Source organism: Muntiacus reevesi, chromosome 1 (genome assembly GCF_963930625.1).
Source record: "Muntiacus reevesi chromosome 1, mMunRee1.1, whole genome shotgun sequence".
Lineage (NCBI taxonomy): Eukaryota > Metazoa > Chordata > Mammalia > Artiodactyla > Cervidae > Muntiacus > Muntiacus reevesi.
The window spans coordinates 171,321,389-171,336,612 of NC_089249.1; the positions used below are offsets into that span (position 1 = coordinate 171,321,389).

Sequence of the window (15,224 nt, forward strand, 5' to 3'; positions counted from 1 at the left end):
AAGATTCCTACCCCCAGCCAGTAGAGTATGGCTCCCTTCCATGTTACGTACCAGAAAAGCCTTTGTGGGTGGGTTAAGAGGGAGCCTGCCTTGTGGGCCCTTTATGCTTGTCTGACCTGTTCTCCATCCCTTCAGTGAGACCCAGGGAGCCTGTCCAGGTGCAGGAAATGTTCTCCTGGAGGCTGGAGTCTCAGCTGCAGGCTCTGAGAATACAGATTTCTTCTTCTACCTGTTACTGTTGGTGTCTATGGATAAAGGAACCAAATAAACATGTTGTCATTTCTACTTTTTCCCCCTCAGGATTCCAGAAGAGCATCTGAAAGCCATCCAAGATTACTTAAACACTCAGCTCTCCCTGGACTCTGATTTTGTGAAGTCGGGCTCCGGCAGTCTCCCTCACCTGAAGAAGCTGACCACCCTGCTCTGCAAGGAGCTCTATGGGTAAGGCTGCCCGGTGGGGGTGGGAGGGGGCGGACAGCAGACCAGGAGTCAGCTCGTTAGGTGGTCCCTGCACTCGGCCCAGCTGTCACCTGGGACAATTGAGCAGTCGGTAGGACTTAGAAATCTCTGGTTGCTGGAGGTTTTGTTTTCATGGTGTTTGAACTTGGTGGTGGCTGCGTTTAAAAAAAAAAAAAAAGAGAGAAAATTAATTTGAGGCCAGTTGCCATAGGAAGGGGTGGGCGGAAGTACACTGCCAGCCCTTCCACACTTGCTCAGGATGCGGTGGTTAAGGCTTTCACTGCTTCTTGTCCTTCTTGCTGCAGCCAGCACATTTGATAAGCACATAAGGCCACCAAGGGGAGATAAATTAAAGTCAGCCCTTTACTGTGTGGGTAGGGATGGCCCGAGATTGCAGTGCTGGCAGGTTTTTAAAATGAGCCGATTCACTAAAATGTCAGTGTTCTGCGAGTGAATTCACTGAAGAGCGGATTGGTGAAAATTCCAATTCCTTTCCGTGTTTTAATTTCATTACCATTAAAATTAACAGTGAAGGACAGGGAAGCCTGGCATGCTGCCGTCCGTGGGGGTCACAAAGAGTCGGACTCAAATTAGGAACTGAACAACAAAAACAAAAATATTTTGATTATTAGAAACAAAATTAAGACGGATATGCTATCTGAAGAATTGACAAAAATGTTACTTTAAATGCTTGAAAAAATTGACAATCACATTTTAAAGCATCTGAAAGAAATTACAAAGACTCAAAACAATCCCATGGCAAATGAAAGGTCAGCATTTTGGTTGGAAAAATAGCATTTCATGGGGGTGAGGTTTTATCAGCCTCTACTTTGTGTTTTATTACATAAACATCCGTTTCAAAATTCTTTTGTCAATCTCTCTGGGGCCCTATCTATCTTCACTTAGTTAATATGCAAAAAGAGTCTTTCATCATCAGTAATCAAATTGAACCTTCCTTTTAAAGGCTCTTAAAAGCACAATCAGTACATTTGGTAAATTCAGCAAATAATTTCTTTGACAAATTGACCACTCATCAAATTGCCCGGTCAGGTTTCATTTCAATGAATTGGCTTGCAACTAATGCAGTTTCAGCCTTTGAACCCAGAGCCATCATTTTTTGTAGATTTCCAGGGAAAGCTATTTCTCCATATGATGCTATTGTTATAAATCATTTACTACTAGGAAACACACACACACGGCACTTCCTTTTTAAGAAGCACGATTTCATGATGGCCGGTAGCACATTTGTATTTCTGCTCCAGTGGAGGTCCTACCCTTTGCTGCTTCCTTGTCCTGGAGGAACTGTAACTTTCCATGTCTCCATAAGCTTCATGTAGCCACCCAACAACTTTGCCCAACACTGCTGTGCTCCCTGGACTTTCCTAGAATCTAGGTCACCTCACCTTGTGGTGCCAGCAGCTTCCTCAGCGCAGCTAGCTCTCCAGGTTTCCATGCCTTTATTTTCTGGACAGTTATCTTCGAGTTAGAAGCAGAGACACTGTGATGTTCTAAATCCTGTACCTCCACTTGTTTGTCTTTGCTTCATAGGCAAAGTGATAGTCAGGCTTGGAGATGCAGTTAGGGATGGAATTTTAGAAAACCTGAGGAACCAGGTGGCACTGTGGTAAGAATCCACCTGCCAATGCAGAAGACACAAGAGATGCGGGTTCAATCCCTGGTTGGAGAATATCGTCTGGAGGAAGAAATAGCAACCCATGCCAGTATCCTTACCTGGGAAATCCCATGGACAGAGGAGCCTGGAGGGCTACAGTCCATGGTGTCGCAAAAGAGTCAGACACGACTGAGCGACTAAACAACAACCTGTGTGCTATCTGGCAACACTGGCGGGAACCACATCACGCAGGCCTCCCAAGGCCAGGTGGAGATTTTCAGTATGGCGCTGAAATCTGAGTCAGGACTCTGGAGATTGGACCATAGGAGGCAGACCGAAAGCAACAGACAGCTGGGAGCTGCCGTGATGTGAGGCTGGCCCACAAGAAAAGAAGTCAGAGGAGACAGGGATTTGCTTTACATTCTGCTGAGTCCTGGCTTTGGACAGTGCCTGGCATACAGGAACAGCTGATAGATATTAGTTAATTGACCCAATGGTTGGGAGAATGTGGGCACTGAGAGCTGGTGTGCCCTGGGCGGGTGTGGATTGGTGGAGCTGGTAGATGGATGTAGGGTCAGGGGAAGGCAAATCAAGGGTGATCCGTAGATTTTCGGCACAAGAAGCTGAGTGGTGGGTGATGCCAGTTACTCAGATGGGGGAAGTCAAGGAGGAAAGGGTTGAGGAGGATTATCTTTGTCTGATCTGCCACTGGCTTGAAGCGTTGTTGGACATCCTGTGGGCGGAGCCATCAATCAAGGATTTAGTTCTAGAAATTAGATCCCAGGAGACCTCAGGAGTAAGGGTATATACATCTGGGAGTCATCAGCATGTAGTGGGCACTTGAAGCTGGGAGACACATGGGGTAGGTCCTCGCAGCGGGGAGTGCACATGGAGGGGAAGAGGGCAGAGGTAGATGCTGAGAGGTGGGTGGAGGAGAAGGACCTGGCTGAGGATGGAGCCGAAGGTAGCAGGTCTGTCCACTCAGACCAGCTGGCCCAACACAGACACCAGGGTGAGAATGGGAAAGTCACAGAGAACTAGGAAGTGAGAAAGTGCAAAGAGCCTCCCCCGCAAAAATGTCATTGCAATGTCATTGCCTGCAACTAAAAGAACCTCAGCAGCACCAAGGCTCTAGGAAGATTTGTAACCCTAAGTTAGATCATCTGCAGAGAAAGAGAACAAAAAGTTAAGTCTCCAGAGTCTGGAAATACTTGATAACTCCTGAAATGAAGAAATAAGAAGAATTATAAGTAGGATTTCTTTTTCAATAAGTAGGATTTTAAAATAACAGTTCAAGGTATGGGAGAGGGTATTTTATCAATTAAGTAAGGATTTTAATAAAGAAACCAACCAAACAAACAAATAAAAATACCTCATCATCATTATAACTGCTTCTTTGGAGGCCATAAAATAAACCCACAGTTTTCAAAGCAGATTTATAAAACAAATCACAAAACAGAGCAGTGTCAGGAAAGCGTGTATATATATATATATATATATATATATATATATATATATATATATATGTATGTATAAAACAAGAGAGGACTAGATAAGCACCTGCAAAGAATGTGTGGTTAAAAAAACAACAGTCTTTGGAAAGAGGGCATAGAGATTCAACTTATAGCTGGTAGGGTGGGCTCTCCAAGAAGCAGGGAAAAAAACGATGCTTATTTGATAACTAAATGTATTTTTAAAAAAAGTTTTCAGGCTCATAAAGGAGCTAAATCCAGATATTAAAAGGCCTTATAATGATCCAGTCACAGAACAACCAAACAGGAGTACTGAAACCTCTCTTTACAGTCTTCTAAGCCACAAGCAAAGATGAATTCAGAAAGTAATTAATTAAGAATAGCACCATTACTTTTCAAAATTACGATAGTTAATATTATTCATGCTCTTTGATGACATGATAAAAAGGCTGAAGCAGCATCTCCAAGAAGATTACTGATTTCTCCTTGGGATTAACTTAACATAGATACCCTTCAAAAGCCTAAGAAGTCTTTGCCGATTTAAAAAAAGTGGTAAAAATGTACTAATCACATGCCTTCCCTTCAGAAAGTTTCCAAGAATTTTTTCCAGAAATGTTAGGGTGCTGGTGATCCTAAAAATAAGAACCCAGCAGCCTACTGAGCAGCTGGATATGAATACACCCGAAGCAGCAGTGTCCGTTCTGCGTTCCCAGAGCACGGGATGACGATGAAAATAGAGATGACAAAACTAGCCACAGCCATCTGGGTGCTTTTAGGCCATCTCCTAAATCACAGTTGAATTAAGGAAGGCACTTGATGCAATGATAGCCTGCCTGGGATAGGTTTGGGAACCCAGAGAAATCAAGCCTCTGTATATCAGAACTCTAGGTGATGTAGCCAAAACACTACTTGGAGGAAAATCCAAAGATTTAAATGCTCTGTTACAGAAAGGGGGCGGGGCCGGAATAATAAGTGAAACACACAAGCTTAATCCAGGCTCTCAGTCTGCGGAAGGCATCATGGGCCATACCCTGCCTGTGGCAGAGATATTGCCACAGTCAAGCAAAGTGCTGGAAACAGTCATCTGTTCAGTATTTGTGAATAAAGATTGAATGTGTGCCCACAATGAGCCAAGGCTTCCCCGGTAAAGAACTCACCTGCCAACGCCGGAGACACTGAGACGTGGGTTCGGTTCCTGGGTTGGTAAGACCCCCTGGAGGAGAGCGTTGGCAACCCACTCCAGTATTCATGCTTGGAGAATCCCATGGACAGAGGAGCCTGGCGGGCTACAGTCAATAGGGTCGCCAAGAGTCAGATACGAGCGAATTGACACACGCTACCGAGAGCCAGATACTGTTCCAGGGGCTAGAGATACAGTAGTGAGCCAAAGTCTTTAAGAAATCTCTGTTAAGTGAATGAATAGTAAAAACAGCTGGAAAGGAAAAGAGCAAGGGTGAAATAATTAAAAACAAAAATAAATCAGGGAAAAAGTCAAGGAAATTTTTAAAATTAGAAATGTAGGAGATTTAATAATTTGCATTAAAGATTTACAAGTCATAAAGAATACAATTACATAGCTGCAAATCTTCAAATTATAATTAAATGTAATAAATATTTAATGAGAAATATGAAACATAAAAATTACTGTGCATGCCCTACTTTGAACTTTGAACAAGGAATAATATAACCATAATTTATAAATTATTCAGGAATGACAAAAATCACCTAATTCAATATTCAAGAAAGGTACAATTCCAATCCAGAAACCTAATCAAGATAATAGCCTAAAATAATAAACTATATCTGGTTTCATTTGTTAATATATGTATATAATATTTCAGTAATATTCTAGCCAATATAATTTAGTGGTATGAAAAATGTAGGTTTTATCTAAGAAATCATTCCAAAAGCGTGTCAGCATAAAACACTGTAATTTAGCAGTAGGTTAAAAATAAAGAAATCATTTGCATAGATGTCCTAATAGACCTGGTAAAAGTAATTTCTAATTTTTAAAAATAATTTTTTAAAAAGGAATAGAAGGATACCTCCTTAATAATGCAATATGTGTCAAATGTAAAACCAATTACACTTGACAGGCAAACATTAAAATCGTTCCATTAAACATTTAACAAAAGAAAAAGAAATTGCATGAGAAATTTTTGCTAAAGCAAAAAAAAGCAAAAAATTGGAATAGAAAAATTAAGAAAACAACAAAGGATCAGAATATTCCTTCTGAGTCTGCAGATCTGGATTGAGAGATGTTGGATGTTCCAGTTGGAAACTGAATGGAAATCTTGGGGAAATTGACCATCTATCTGAGACCTAGTGGGCTTCCCTGGTAGCTCAGCTGGTAAAGAATCAGCCTGCAATGCAGGAGACCCTGGTTCAATTCCTGGGTTGGGAAGATCCGCTAGAGAAGGGAAAGCCTACCCACTCCAGTATTCTGGCCTGGAGAATTCCATGGAGTGTATAGTCCATGGGGTCACAAAGAGTCAGACAGTACTGAGTGACTTTCACTTTCACTGAGACCAAGGTGGGCCCAATCTTTACTCCTCGTTTTCCCTTGAGCTGGTGACCTAAAGCTAAGACAAGCTTCCCGGGGATGCTGCTGATGGTAACTTCCTTGGACAAATCCTTTCTGTATCATAAGACCAGTGCTCAGGTCTTTCAACTCAAGTCCCTATGTGTCATTGGTCATTCCAATCCTAACCAACATCTCCAGGCGTGACTGAAAGTCAGATTTCTCAAAATTTTACCCAAGTTGGAAATACAGAGAAAACAGCATCATTCTTAGAAAATGCTAAAGATTCAGTTTGTGTATATGTACTTGTGCTTTTAAAATGTCATTTTAAAAAGGAGAACAGTGAGGGGGATCTATTTGATGTCATAACATGTTCCGAATTAGTGCTTTAGAATTTTTTTGGCCTAGAATTCTTTAATGAAGTGATAGTGTTATAGCCACACGTTCCAGGAAACAAACTCACTCAGAAGGACAATGCAGATAGTGGAGTGCAGTTTACTACACCGGCGGGCCCAAGGCAGAGTCTCCTTTTAGCCAAGGACCCCGACCAGCATTTGTGAAAATCTTTTATACCCCATGTGTACGTGTACAAACCCACCACCCCAAATTCCTTGAGACTTACAAAAGAAAGGTAAATACAATCCCAATAACCCCATCGTTCATGTGTTATGTGTTCAAACAGTTAATAATCAATAAGCCCGCGGTTACATTCCAACCAATTAATAACCGATAAGCCTGTGGTTACATTCTGATAGATACTGTCCGGAGGCAGGGGTGATTAGGGTATGTTTTCTCTTAGGTGATGAGTAACCTGGATATGATCTTCAAGGTTCCCCTGTCCAGAGGGGGTCTTATCCTTCTGTTGTAGCTTCCATAGGAACTAAGCCCAGAGTTCAGAGTCCATTGGAGAGGTGGCCGAGCATGACTAGGATGAACAGGCCTAAGGTGGAGTCCAGGCCCTATGAATTCCTTCTTCATCCCCCCCCCCCGCCCTTGATGCTCTTAACTCATATTATGAGCATCATTCACAGGGATATATTGCACCCTGGTTCACCGACTGCTAGTTTGAGAGAATGACATCAACCTTCGGATTACAAAGTTCATAATACATTGTAAAATTCAGGGTTCACAAAGCAGAACTATCAAGGCAACTATAACAGTGGTAAATATAGTTTTCCACCAATCGCCCTTCACCCGAGATAGGACCAAAGTCCAGAAAGGAATGTTTTCATTTGACATTGCTTTTACCTGGTTTTTCATGTCGTCTAAAGCAGTCGATACATTGTCAGATACGTCAGGAATGTATACACAACATTCAACCTTAATTTTAGCACAGGTCCCTCTTTGAGCAGCTGTGAGTATGTCCAAAACCATTTTATTATGAATTACTGCTTTCCTCATTTGGATTTGCTCTTCATTTAAGGCTTGGATGGCTTTTGTTCTATCTAGGAGGGCCTGTTTTGTGAAATTAGTCAAGGCCTCTGCTTTAATCATAATATCTGTTGTCTCTATAGAGGGTACAAATAAGGCAGCAATATACTCATACTATTGAAACACAGATCTTGTCCACCTAGCATGTAAATAAGGTAGATTTACTGGGGCTTGTTGTAGGTTAGGCTTTTGTTACACTGGCATTTATATCAAATGTAACCCCATGACCTGAGTCTACTGACTATAGGTCTTACACCAAGAGAGCAAGGAGAGGTTGTGATTGACAAGAGAGAGGAAAGTCTCTTTTTGTCATCCCAGAAAAGAGCAGAGTGGTTTAAAATCTCCTTGGCAGAGTGGTGACACCCACCAAGGAAGTCCATCCATCACAGACAGAGGCATAGTCCCACATACCCAGCAGTTGTAGATGTTGTGGAAGTCTGCGTAGGAACGTGCCCATGAGATGAAAACATTGTCCTGAGTTGAAACAGAAGTTAAATTCAAAATCATGTTGATGAGGCCAAGGAGCAGGAGTTGATTGTGCGGCTTCATCCTGAAGGGGCTCGTCCAGGATCTTCTTTTCCTTCTTCTTAAGGATGGTCTTAGTCTCTCTCGGGTCAGCGGGGTCCCTCTGTGCAGTCCACTCAGCATTTTCTGGGTCTGCGTGGTATGTTCTCTTCACCCTCGTATGATGGATCAAGGGACAATACCTGCAACTTTAACTGCAGTAGGGGTAGTTAGAATAACATAAGGGCCCTTTCACCAAGGGGCTAGCAAATCATGTTTCCAATCTTTTATCCATACTTGGTCACCAAGCGTAAACTCATGAATCTGTTCCCCAAGGGGGAATGGCACCCTTTCTTGTACAAACTTAGTTACCCGATTTATTACCTTACCCAGTTCCATCTGCTGTGAAATCCTATCCCCCCTTACCTGAGGCAAATTTGTTGACACCTGTTTTATTATGGGAGGAGGCCTCCCATACACAATTTCGTATGGAGAATAGCCTTGGGACTGTGGGGTCATCCTGAGTCTGAGCAGAGCCGTCGGAAGCAAGTCCATCCAGGAGCAGTCAGTCTCTCTGATCCACTTGGAGAGTCTCTTTAAGTGTCTGGTTGGCTCATTCCACCATCTCAGAACTCTGGGCCTATATGCAGTGTGCAGTTTCCATTTGATGTTTAAAGTTTTGCTTACTTGTACTAAATCAGCTACAAAAGTCGGGCCTTGCCTGATCCAATGCTGGTAGGAAATCCAAATCTGGGAACTATTTCCCTAAGCAGGCACCGGGCTACTTCTGATACTCTTTCAGTTCAGGTAGGAGAAGTTTTTTTACCCATCTCAAGAACGTACATATCCCAAGTCCCAGGCCATCTCCAGAAAAGCCAGTTCATACTCACTTATGTATCGCCCTCCTTCTAGCCTGACAATTCCGAGGGGATCAAGAATTTCATAGCAGATGGAACACCTCCTGGGGGAGGGCAGAATATGAGCATACAAGGACCAGTTTCCTATCCTAAAAATCCCCTAGCAATCGCTTGGTAATAATTTTCCCTGAGACGGCGTGGACACACCTCCTAAATGACCTTCACAGATTCCCTTCCTAAGCCCTAGCATGCTCATCGACCTGTGTACCAAGCAATCGTTGCCACCTGCCTATTCCAGGTTCCTGTGGGTCTGTGCCCCTTCTAATCCCTCCCAGGGGGGTGATCAGGCCCCCTCTTCCACCCTACCGGGTGGGTTCCTCCTCACCTGAGCACTCAGTTCCCCTGCTGCCATCCACTACCTGCTAATGTGAAAGGTCCAGGCATTGAGAAGCAGAATCCTTCCAGAAGGGCGAGGCACCATCCCTCCTCTAGAAGATTCAAGTCACAAAGCCCTGGAGTAGTCCCAAATGGGACTTGTCTCCTCAAAGTGAGGAGTTTCCCGGCCAATGCACCAAATGTTATAGCCACGCGTTCTGGGAAACAAACTCACTCAGAAGGGCAATGCAGATAGAGGGGTGCAGTTTATTACTCTGGTGGGCCCAAGGCAGTCTCCTCTTAGCTACGGACCCTGACCAGTTTTTCTGAAAACCTTATATACCTTAAGTGTACATGCCCAAACCCACCTCCCCAAATTCCCTGAAACTAGTCTGAACAAAGGTAAGGAAAGATACAATCAAAGTTAACTCATGATTCATATGCCTTAAGCCTAGGTAGTTAACCATGGACAATTATCAATGGGCCTGTGGTCATACCCCAATAAGCATAATAGAATTTATGATTCTATTCAGTTACACAGATAATTAGGGTATTCTTTTAGGCAACAGAAAGTCTAGGTACAAGCCCTGGGGCTCTTCCTTCCGGGGGCCTGATTTTCCAGCTGGTATGTCATTTCCACAGATATTGGGCATAGAGCCCAAAGTCCATGGTCTGGCCCAAGATGGAGTCCTGCTTTCAAGGTGGAGCCTCTTCTGTCTGTTTCCTCCTTCATTCCCCGCTCTTGATGCTCTTAACTCATAGTATGAGCATCATTCATAGGGATATATTGCACCCTGACTCTCCGACCTCCAATTTGGGAGAATGACATCAACCTTTGGGTTACAAAGTTCATAATACGTTGTAAAATAGAGGGTCCACAAAACAGATCAAGGCAACTATAACAATGGTAAATATAGTTTTCCACCAATCACCCTTCACCCTAGATAGGACTGAAGTCCAAAAAGGAAGATTATCATCAGATATAACTTTTACCTGACCTTTCATGTCATCAAGGGTGGCTGATATATAGCCAGATAAATCAGGAATATATACACAACGTTCAACTTTCAACTTTAATTATAGCACAGGTCCCTCTTTGTTCTGAAACTAAGGTTAGTCTCAGGATGATACCAGCGAGTCCTTGTAGCAGCAGTTGATTGTAGAGCTTCATCTCTTTTTCTTCTGTAAGATGATCTTGGTTTCACCGGGATCAGTGGGGTCCTTTGTGCAGTCCACCAGGCGTCCTCTGGGTCTGTGTGGTATGCTCTCTCCACCCTCATGGTGGATCCAGGGGGTGACACCCACAACTTTAACTGCAGTCGGGCTGCTTAGAACACCAGTATATGGACCCTTCCAGTGTGGGGCCAAGGAGTCGTGTGTCCAGTCCTTGACCACACCTGATCCCCGGTGTGGATTCACATTCGTGAATCTGCTCCCCAAGGGGGAACGGCACCCTTTCTTGTACAAACTTAGTTACCTGATTTACTACCTGACCCAGTTGTTCCATCTGCTATGAAATCTCATCTCCCCTTACCTGAGGCAAATTTGTTAACACCTGTTTTATTATGGGAGGGGGCCTCCCATACACAATTTTGTATGGAGAAGAGCCATGGGACTGTGGGGTCATCCTGAGTCTGAGCAGAGCTGTCAGAAACCAGTCCCCCCCACAGTCAGTCTCTATGATCCTCTTGGAGAGTCTCTTTATGTGTCCGGTTGGTTCTTTCCACCACCCCAGATCTCTGGGGCCTATATGCTGTCTGTAATTTCCACTTGATGTTTAAAATTTTGCTTACTTGTTATACTAAATCAGATACGAAAGCCGGGCATTGTGCAATCCAATGCTGGTAGGAAATCCAAATCTGGGAACTATCTGCCTAAGCAGGCACCAGGCCAATTTTGATGCTCTTTCCGTCCACGTAGGAAAAGCTTCCACCCATCCCAAGAATGTACATACCATGACATATGTACAGTAGTGTCGGTGAGGTTTCATTTCAGTGAAGTCCACTTCCAGGTGTTCAAAGGGCAGCGTGCCTTTTACCTGAATCCCCGGAGGTTTCTGTCTGTGCCGAGAGGCAGCATTGACCTGTGAGCAGGCAATGCAGTTCTGAGATTCTGTCCTGCCTAGGGAAGAGAGGTGGGGAACCAAGAAATATTTTCGAATTAGCTCTTCCAGTTTATCATGGCCTAGATGGGTCACTTGGTGTGTTTGGCTTACCAGAGTGGGTGCCATCTCCTCCTGTACCAATAATTTGCCACTTGGCAATTCCCACCATCCCTTTTCAGTCTTGATGGCCCCTTCTGCTTTGGCTGGTTGGTTTTGGGCTTCAGTGTATTTTGGAGAGTCTAGCATTAGCTCAGGGAGCTCAGCCAATATGAGAGCTTTAATAGGGGCTTCACTTGTCACCCCCAAGCCCTCAGCTGCTTGTTTAGTGGTCTTATCTGCCAGTCTGTTCCCTGAGCCCAGGGGGGTATCCTCTTTTTGGATGTCCTCAGCAGTGTATGACTGCAACCCTTTCTGGTTCCAAGGCAGCATCTAATAGGGTCTTAATTTCTTCCTTATTTTTAATATCTTTTTCACTAGCTATCAAAGGCCTCTCTTCTTATACAGAGCCCTGTAGTGTGGCAGAAGCATACCTGGAGTCTGTGTAAGTGTTTGTCTTCTTGCCTTCTGACAGCTGGAGGGCCTGGATTACAGCATATAGTTCGGCCTGTTGAGCAGACCAGTGTGATGGCAGAGAGCTAGCCTCAATGATGGCTTCTTCCATGACCACTGCGCATCCCGCCAGTCATTGTCCTCGTTTCAGCAGGCTGGTGCCATTGGTGTATAGGACCGAATCTGGGTCCGGGATTGGCTGGTCTCTCAAGTCAGGTCTGCTGGCATATTTCCTTTCAATCCTGTGAGGGCCCGCCTTCTCCCACAAGAAAGAGAGTGGCCAGATTCAGGGCCTGACAAGGGGGTTCTCACATAACAGTCCCTGTGTTGAGTAATCCGGGATGTTGACAGCCATTTATGGGGGGGTCCCCTCGCAGGAGAGTGTTGACCTCATGTGGGACTTTTGCGAACAAATCTTGGCCCAAAGTCAGCTTGGTTGCCTCCCGGACCAGTAAGGCAACTGCAGCAACTGCCCGTAAGCATCCCAGCCACCCAGTGGCAACACTGTCCAGCTGATTAGAGCTAAGTCACTGGTCCGTCCAATGTCCCCATAATCTGGGACAACACTCCCATAGCCTCCTTGTCCTTCTCACGTAAAGAGTCACATACGTGTCCTTTCACATAAAGAGTAAACAGCTTAGCAAGGTCTGGCAGGCCTAAGGCGGGTGCTGACATAACTGCACCGGGTTTGAGTTCTATTACCAGTGGGACTTGTTTTGCAAGCCTGGGGGTGGGGGTGGGGGCGCTTCCTCCCAGACCTCAGGGAATTGTTGAGTTAACTCTCTCTCTTGACTGTTTAGCCTGTCCGGTTTCCTTGCCGGAAGATTGTGCAACCTCCATTCATCTTGAGGGGTTACCAAGAGGAAGAGTGGTTGAGCCCACTCGAACAGTGGGTCCTTCGTGGGGGGAAAGGTCACTTGTGCCCCCAATTTAGACAGCAAGTCTCTTCTTAACAAAGGTACTGGGCATTCAGGGATGTATAAAAATTCCTGAGTCACTTGGCGTCCCCCCATCTGACATTTTCAAGGTAGGCTAGAGACACAATGGCTGCGTTTATCACCATCTGAGACCCAGCAGCCTCTGGCTGGTCTATTGGCGTATAAAGTCTGTAGGCCTCACACAGTCTTTTGCAGAACACAGACGGTGATTCGCTTTCCCTTTGATCACTTCGGAGGGTTTTGCGATACTCGTAGGTTTTTCGGGGCCCCCCCTCTTGAGGCCTCGTAAACAGTCACCCGATATCTCTCCAGGTGGCCCTCCCTTCCCCTGCGTTACAGTCCCAATCGGGCCTCTCATCGGGGGGTGGCTGGTTTTGCCCGCTGCTGCGGGTTTGCAGTACCCTCGGGTGCCATTTCTCTGAACCGTTTTCTGGCCTCAGTTAGGATCCTGTGTCTTTCCTCAGTGTGCAAAGGGAGACCAGCAGTTGGATTATGTCATCCTATGTAGGGCGGTGGGTTCGAACAATAGTCTCCACTGGCCTAATCCTGGCTGTGGCTCCCCCGAGTACGGTGGGGCATGTCTCTGCCAGTTTAATATATCTGTAGAGGAAAATGGCTGGTGATAACAGGCTACAGGAGCTGATGGTAGTGCCCACATGCGTCCCGACCCGGAGGCTGCTGTAGCTCTCTGAGGGCCATCTGTAGTGGGGTTCTTTCCCCCTGTTCCTTGGTGGAGCACAGCCTCTGTCTAATTGCTGTGTTTTCTTCCCCCTTCCCATCACTACTCACCGGGAGAGGTGGATACAATCTAAGAGGTCCAGCTGAGGTGGAATTCTGGGGGCGTTGACCAGACGTCTACATTGCTGGGATTGGAGCCTGCTGAAATGGCGGCTCTACAAACTCCGGGAGAGCTGGTGGAAGAGCAGCGACTGCTGCAGGAACTTCACCTGGCCCTGGATGAGGCATTTAGGCGGACTCCGGTCCTGGTGGAGCACTGGGAGGCAGGCGCGTCATTATCCAGTATGGGGGAGGGGGTCAGGTCATCCCCGTCCAAATCCTGTAGAATTTCCTTTTTTATCATCAGTCAATTTTTGTGCCATTAATATTTTCCCCTGTCCCTTCTGGATACAGAACCTTGTCCAAGTAGGAGTGTCTCGAGCTAACCCTAGCCGTGAGTCAATAGATGGGTATTGATCCAGGTGTCCCGGCTCTCCTGTGACTACTGTATAGACTGCTTCCACTATTTTTAAGTTCACGGTGTTCTCTGGTGGCCATCCTACTCCCATAGGGGACCATTCGACCTCACAGAGTATGTGGAGGTGGTTAGGCTTCATCTTCACCCCATAGTCTCCTCCTAATCCCTTCTTTAAATTTTTAATCATGCACTCCAATACAGTTGCCTTAGATTCACTTCCCCCCATCTTGCTTACCTTCTCGGACCTTCTACTTTTTCTTTTCGTTCTGTCTACGAAGTTCTCAGTACCCTAAGTACTTCTGATATTTCCACTCAATGACACTTAAATTGCCATTCTGCCTCCTTCCTAATTGGGGTTAGAAGAGCCTTACCTGCCAGATCCCAGAGGGAGAAGGGGGATTGGCGTGTCTTCACCTGCTGGTCAGCACAGCTGAACCAGAATACCACATGGTCCAAGACTCTTTCTCCCTTAAAGTCCGTTCTGCCTTGGTGGACTTGATCAGGTGCAGGTGAAAATACAGATGGGTTAAATATCCCATGTCCCAGACCTTCTCCGGAAAAGCCAATTCATACTCACTTCTGTATCCCCCTCCTTCTAGCCTAACAATTCCGACGGGGTCAAGAATTTCATAGCAGATGGGACACCTCCTGTGGGAGGGCAGAATATGAGCATACAAGGACCAGTTTCCTATCCTAAAAATCCCCTTGCAATCGCTGGTAATAATTTTCCCTGAGACGGTGTGGACACACCTCCTAAATGACCTTCACAGATTCCATTCCTAAGCCCTAGCACGCTTGTCGATCTGTGTACTAAGCAATCATTGCCACCTGCCTATTCCAGGCTCCTGTGGGTCTGTGCCCCTTCTAATCCCTCCCAGGGGGGTGATCAGGCCCCCTCTTCCACCCTACCGGGTGGGTTCCTCCTCACCTGAGCACTCAGTTCCCCTGCTGCCATCCACTACCTGCTAATGTGAAAGGTCCAGGCATTGAGAAGCAGAATCCTTCCAGAAGGGCGAAGCGCCTTCCCCCCTCTAGAAGATTCGAGCTGCAAGGCCTTGGAGTAGTCCCAAATGGGACTTGTCTCCTCAAAGTGAGGAGTTTCCCGGCCAATGCACCAAATGTTATAGCCACGCATTCTGGGAAACAAACTCACTCAGAAGGGCAATGCAGATAGAGGGGTGCAGTTGATTATACTGGTGGGCCCAAG

The 15,224-nt window shown here is 45.5% G+C and overlaps 1 protein-coding gene across 1 annotated transcript in view; it reads left to right on the plus strand.

Moving 5' to 3' along the window:
- The window catches only part of INPP5D (inositol polyphosphate-5-phosphatase D), a 143,598-nt gene that overhangs the window by 61,049 nt on the left and 67,325 nt on the right, over positions 1-15,224 (plus strand). Inside the window, exon 5 of the mRNA XM_065930551.1 lies at positions 301-441. Coding sequence (XP_065786623.1) covers positions 301-441 — 141 coding nt within the window. The remainder of the gene's footprint in view (positions 1-300; positions 442-15,224) is intronic.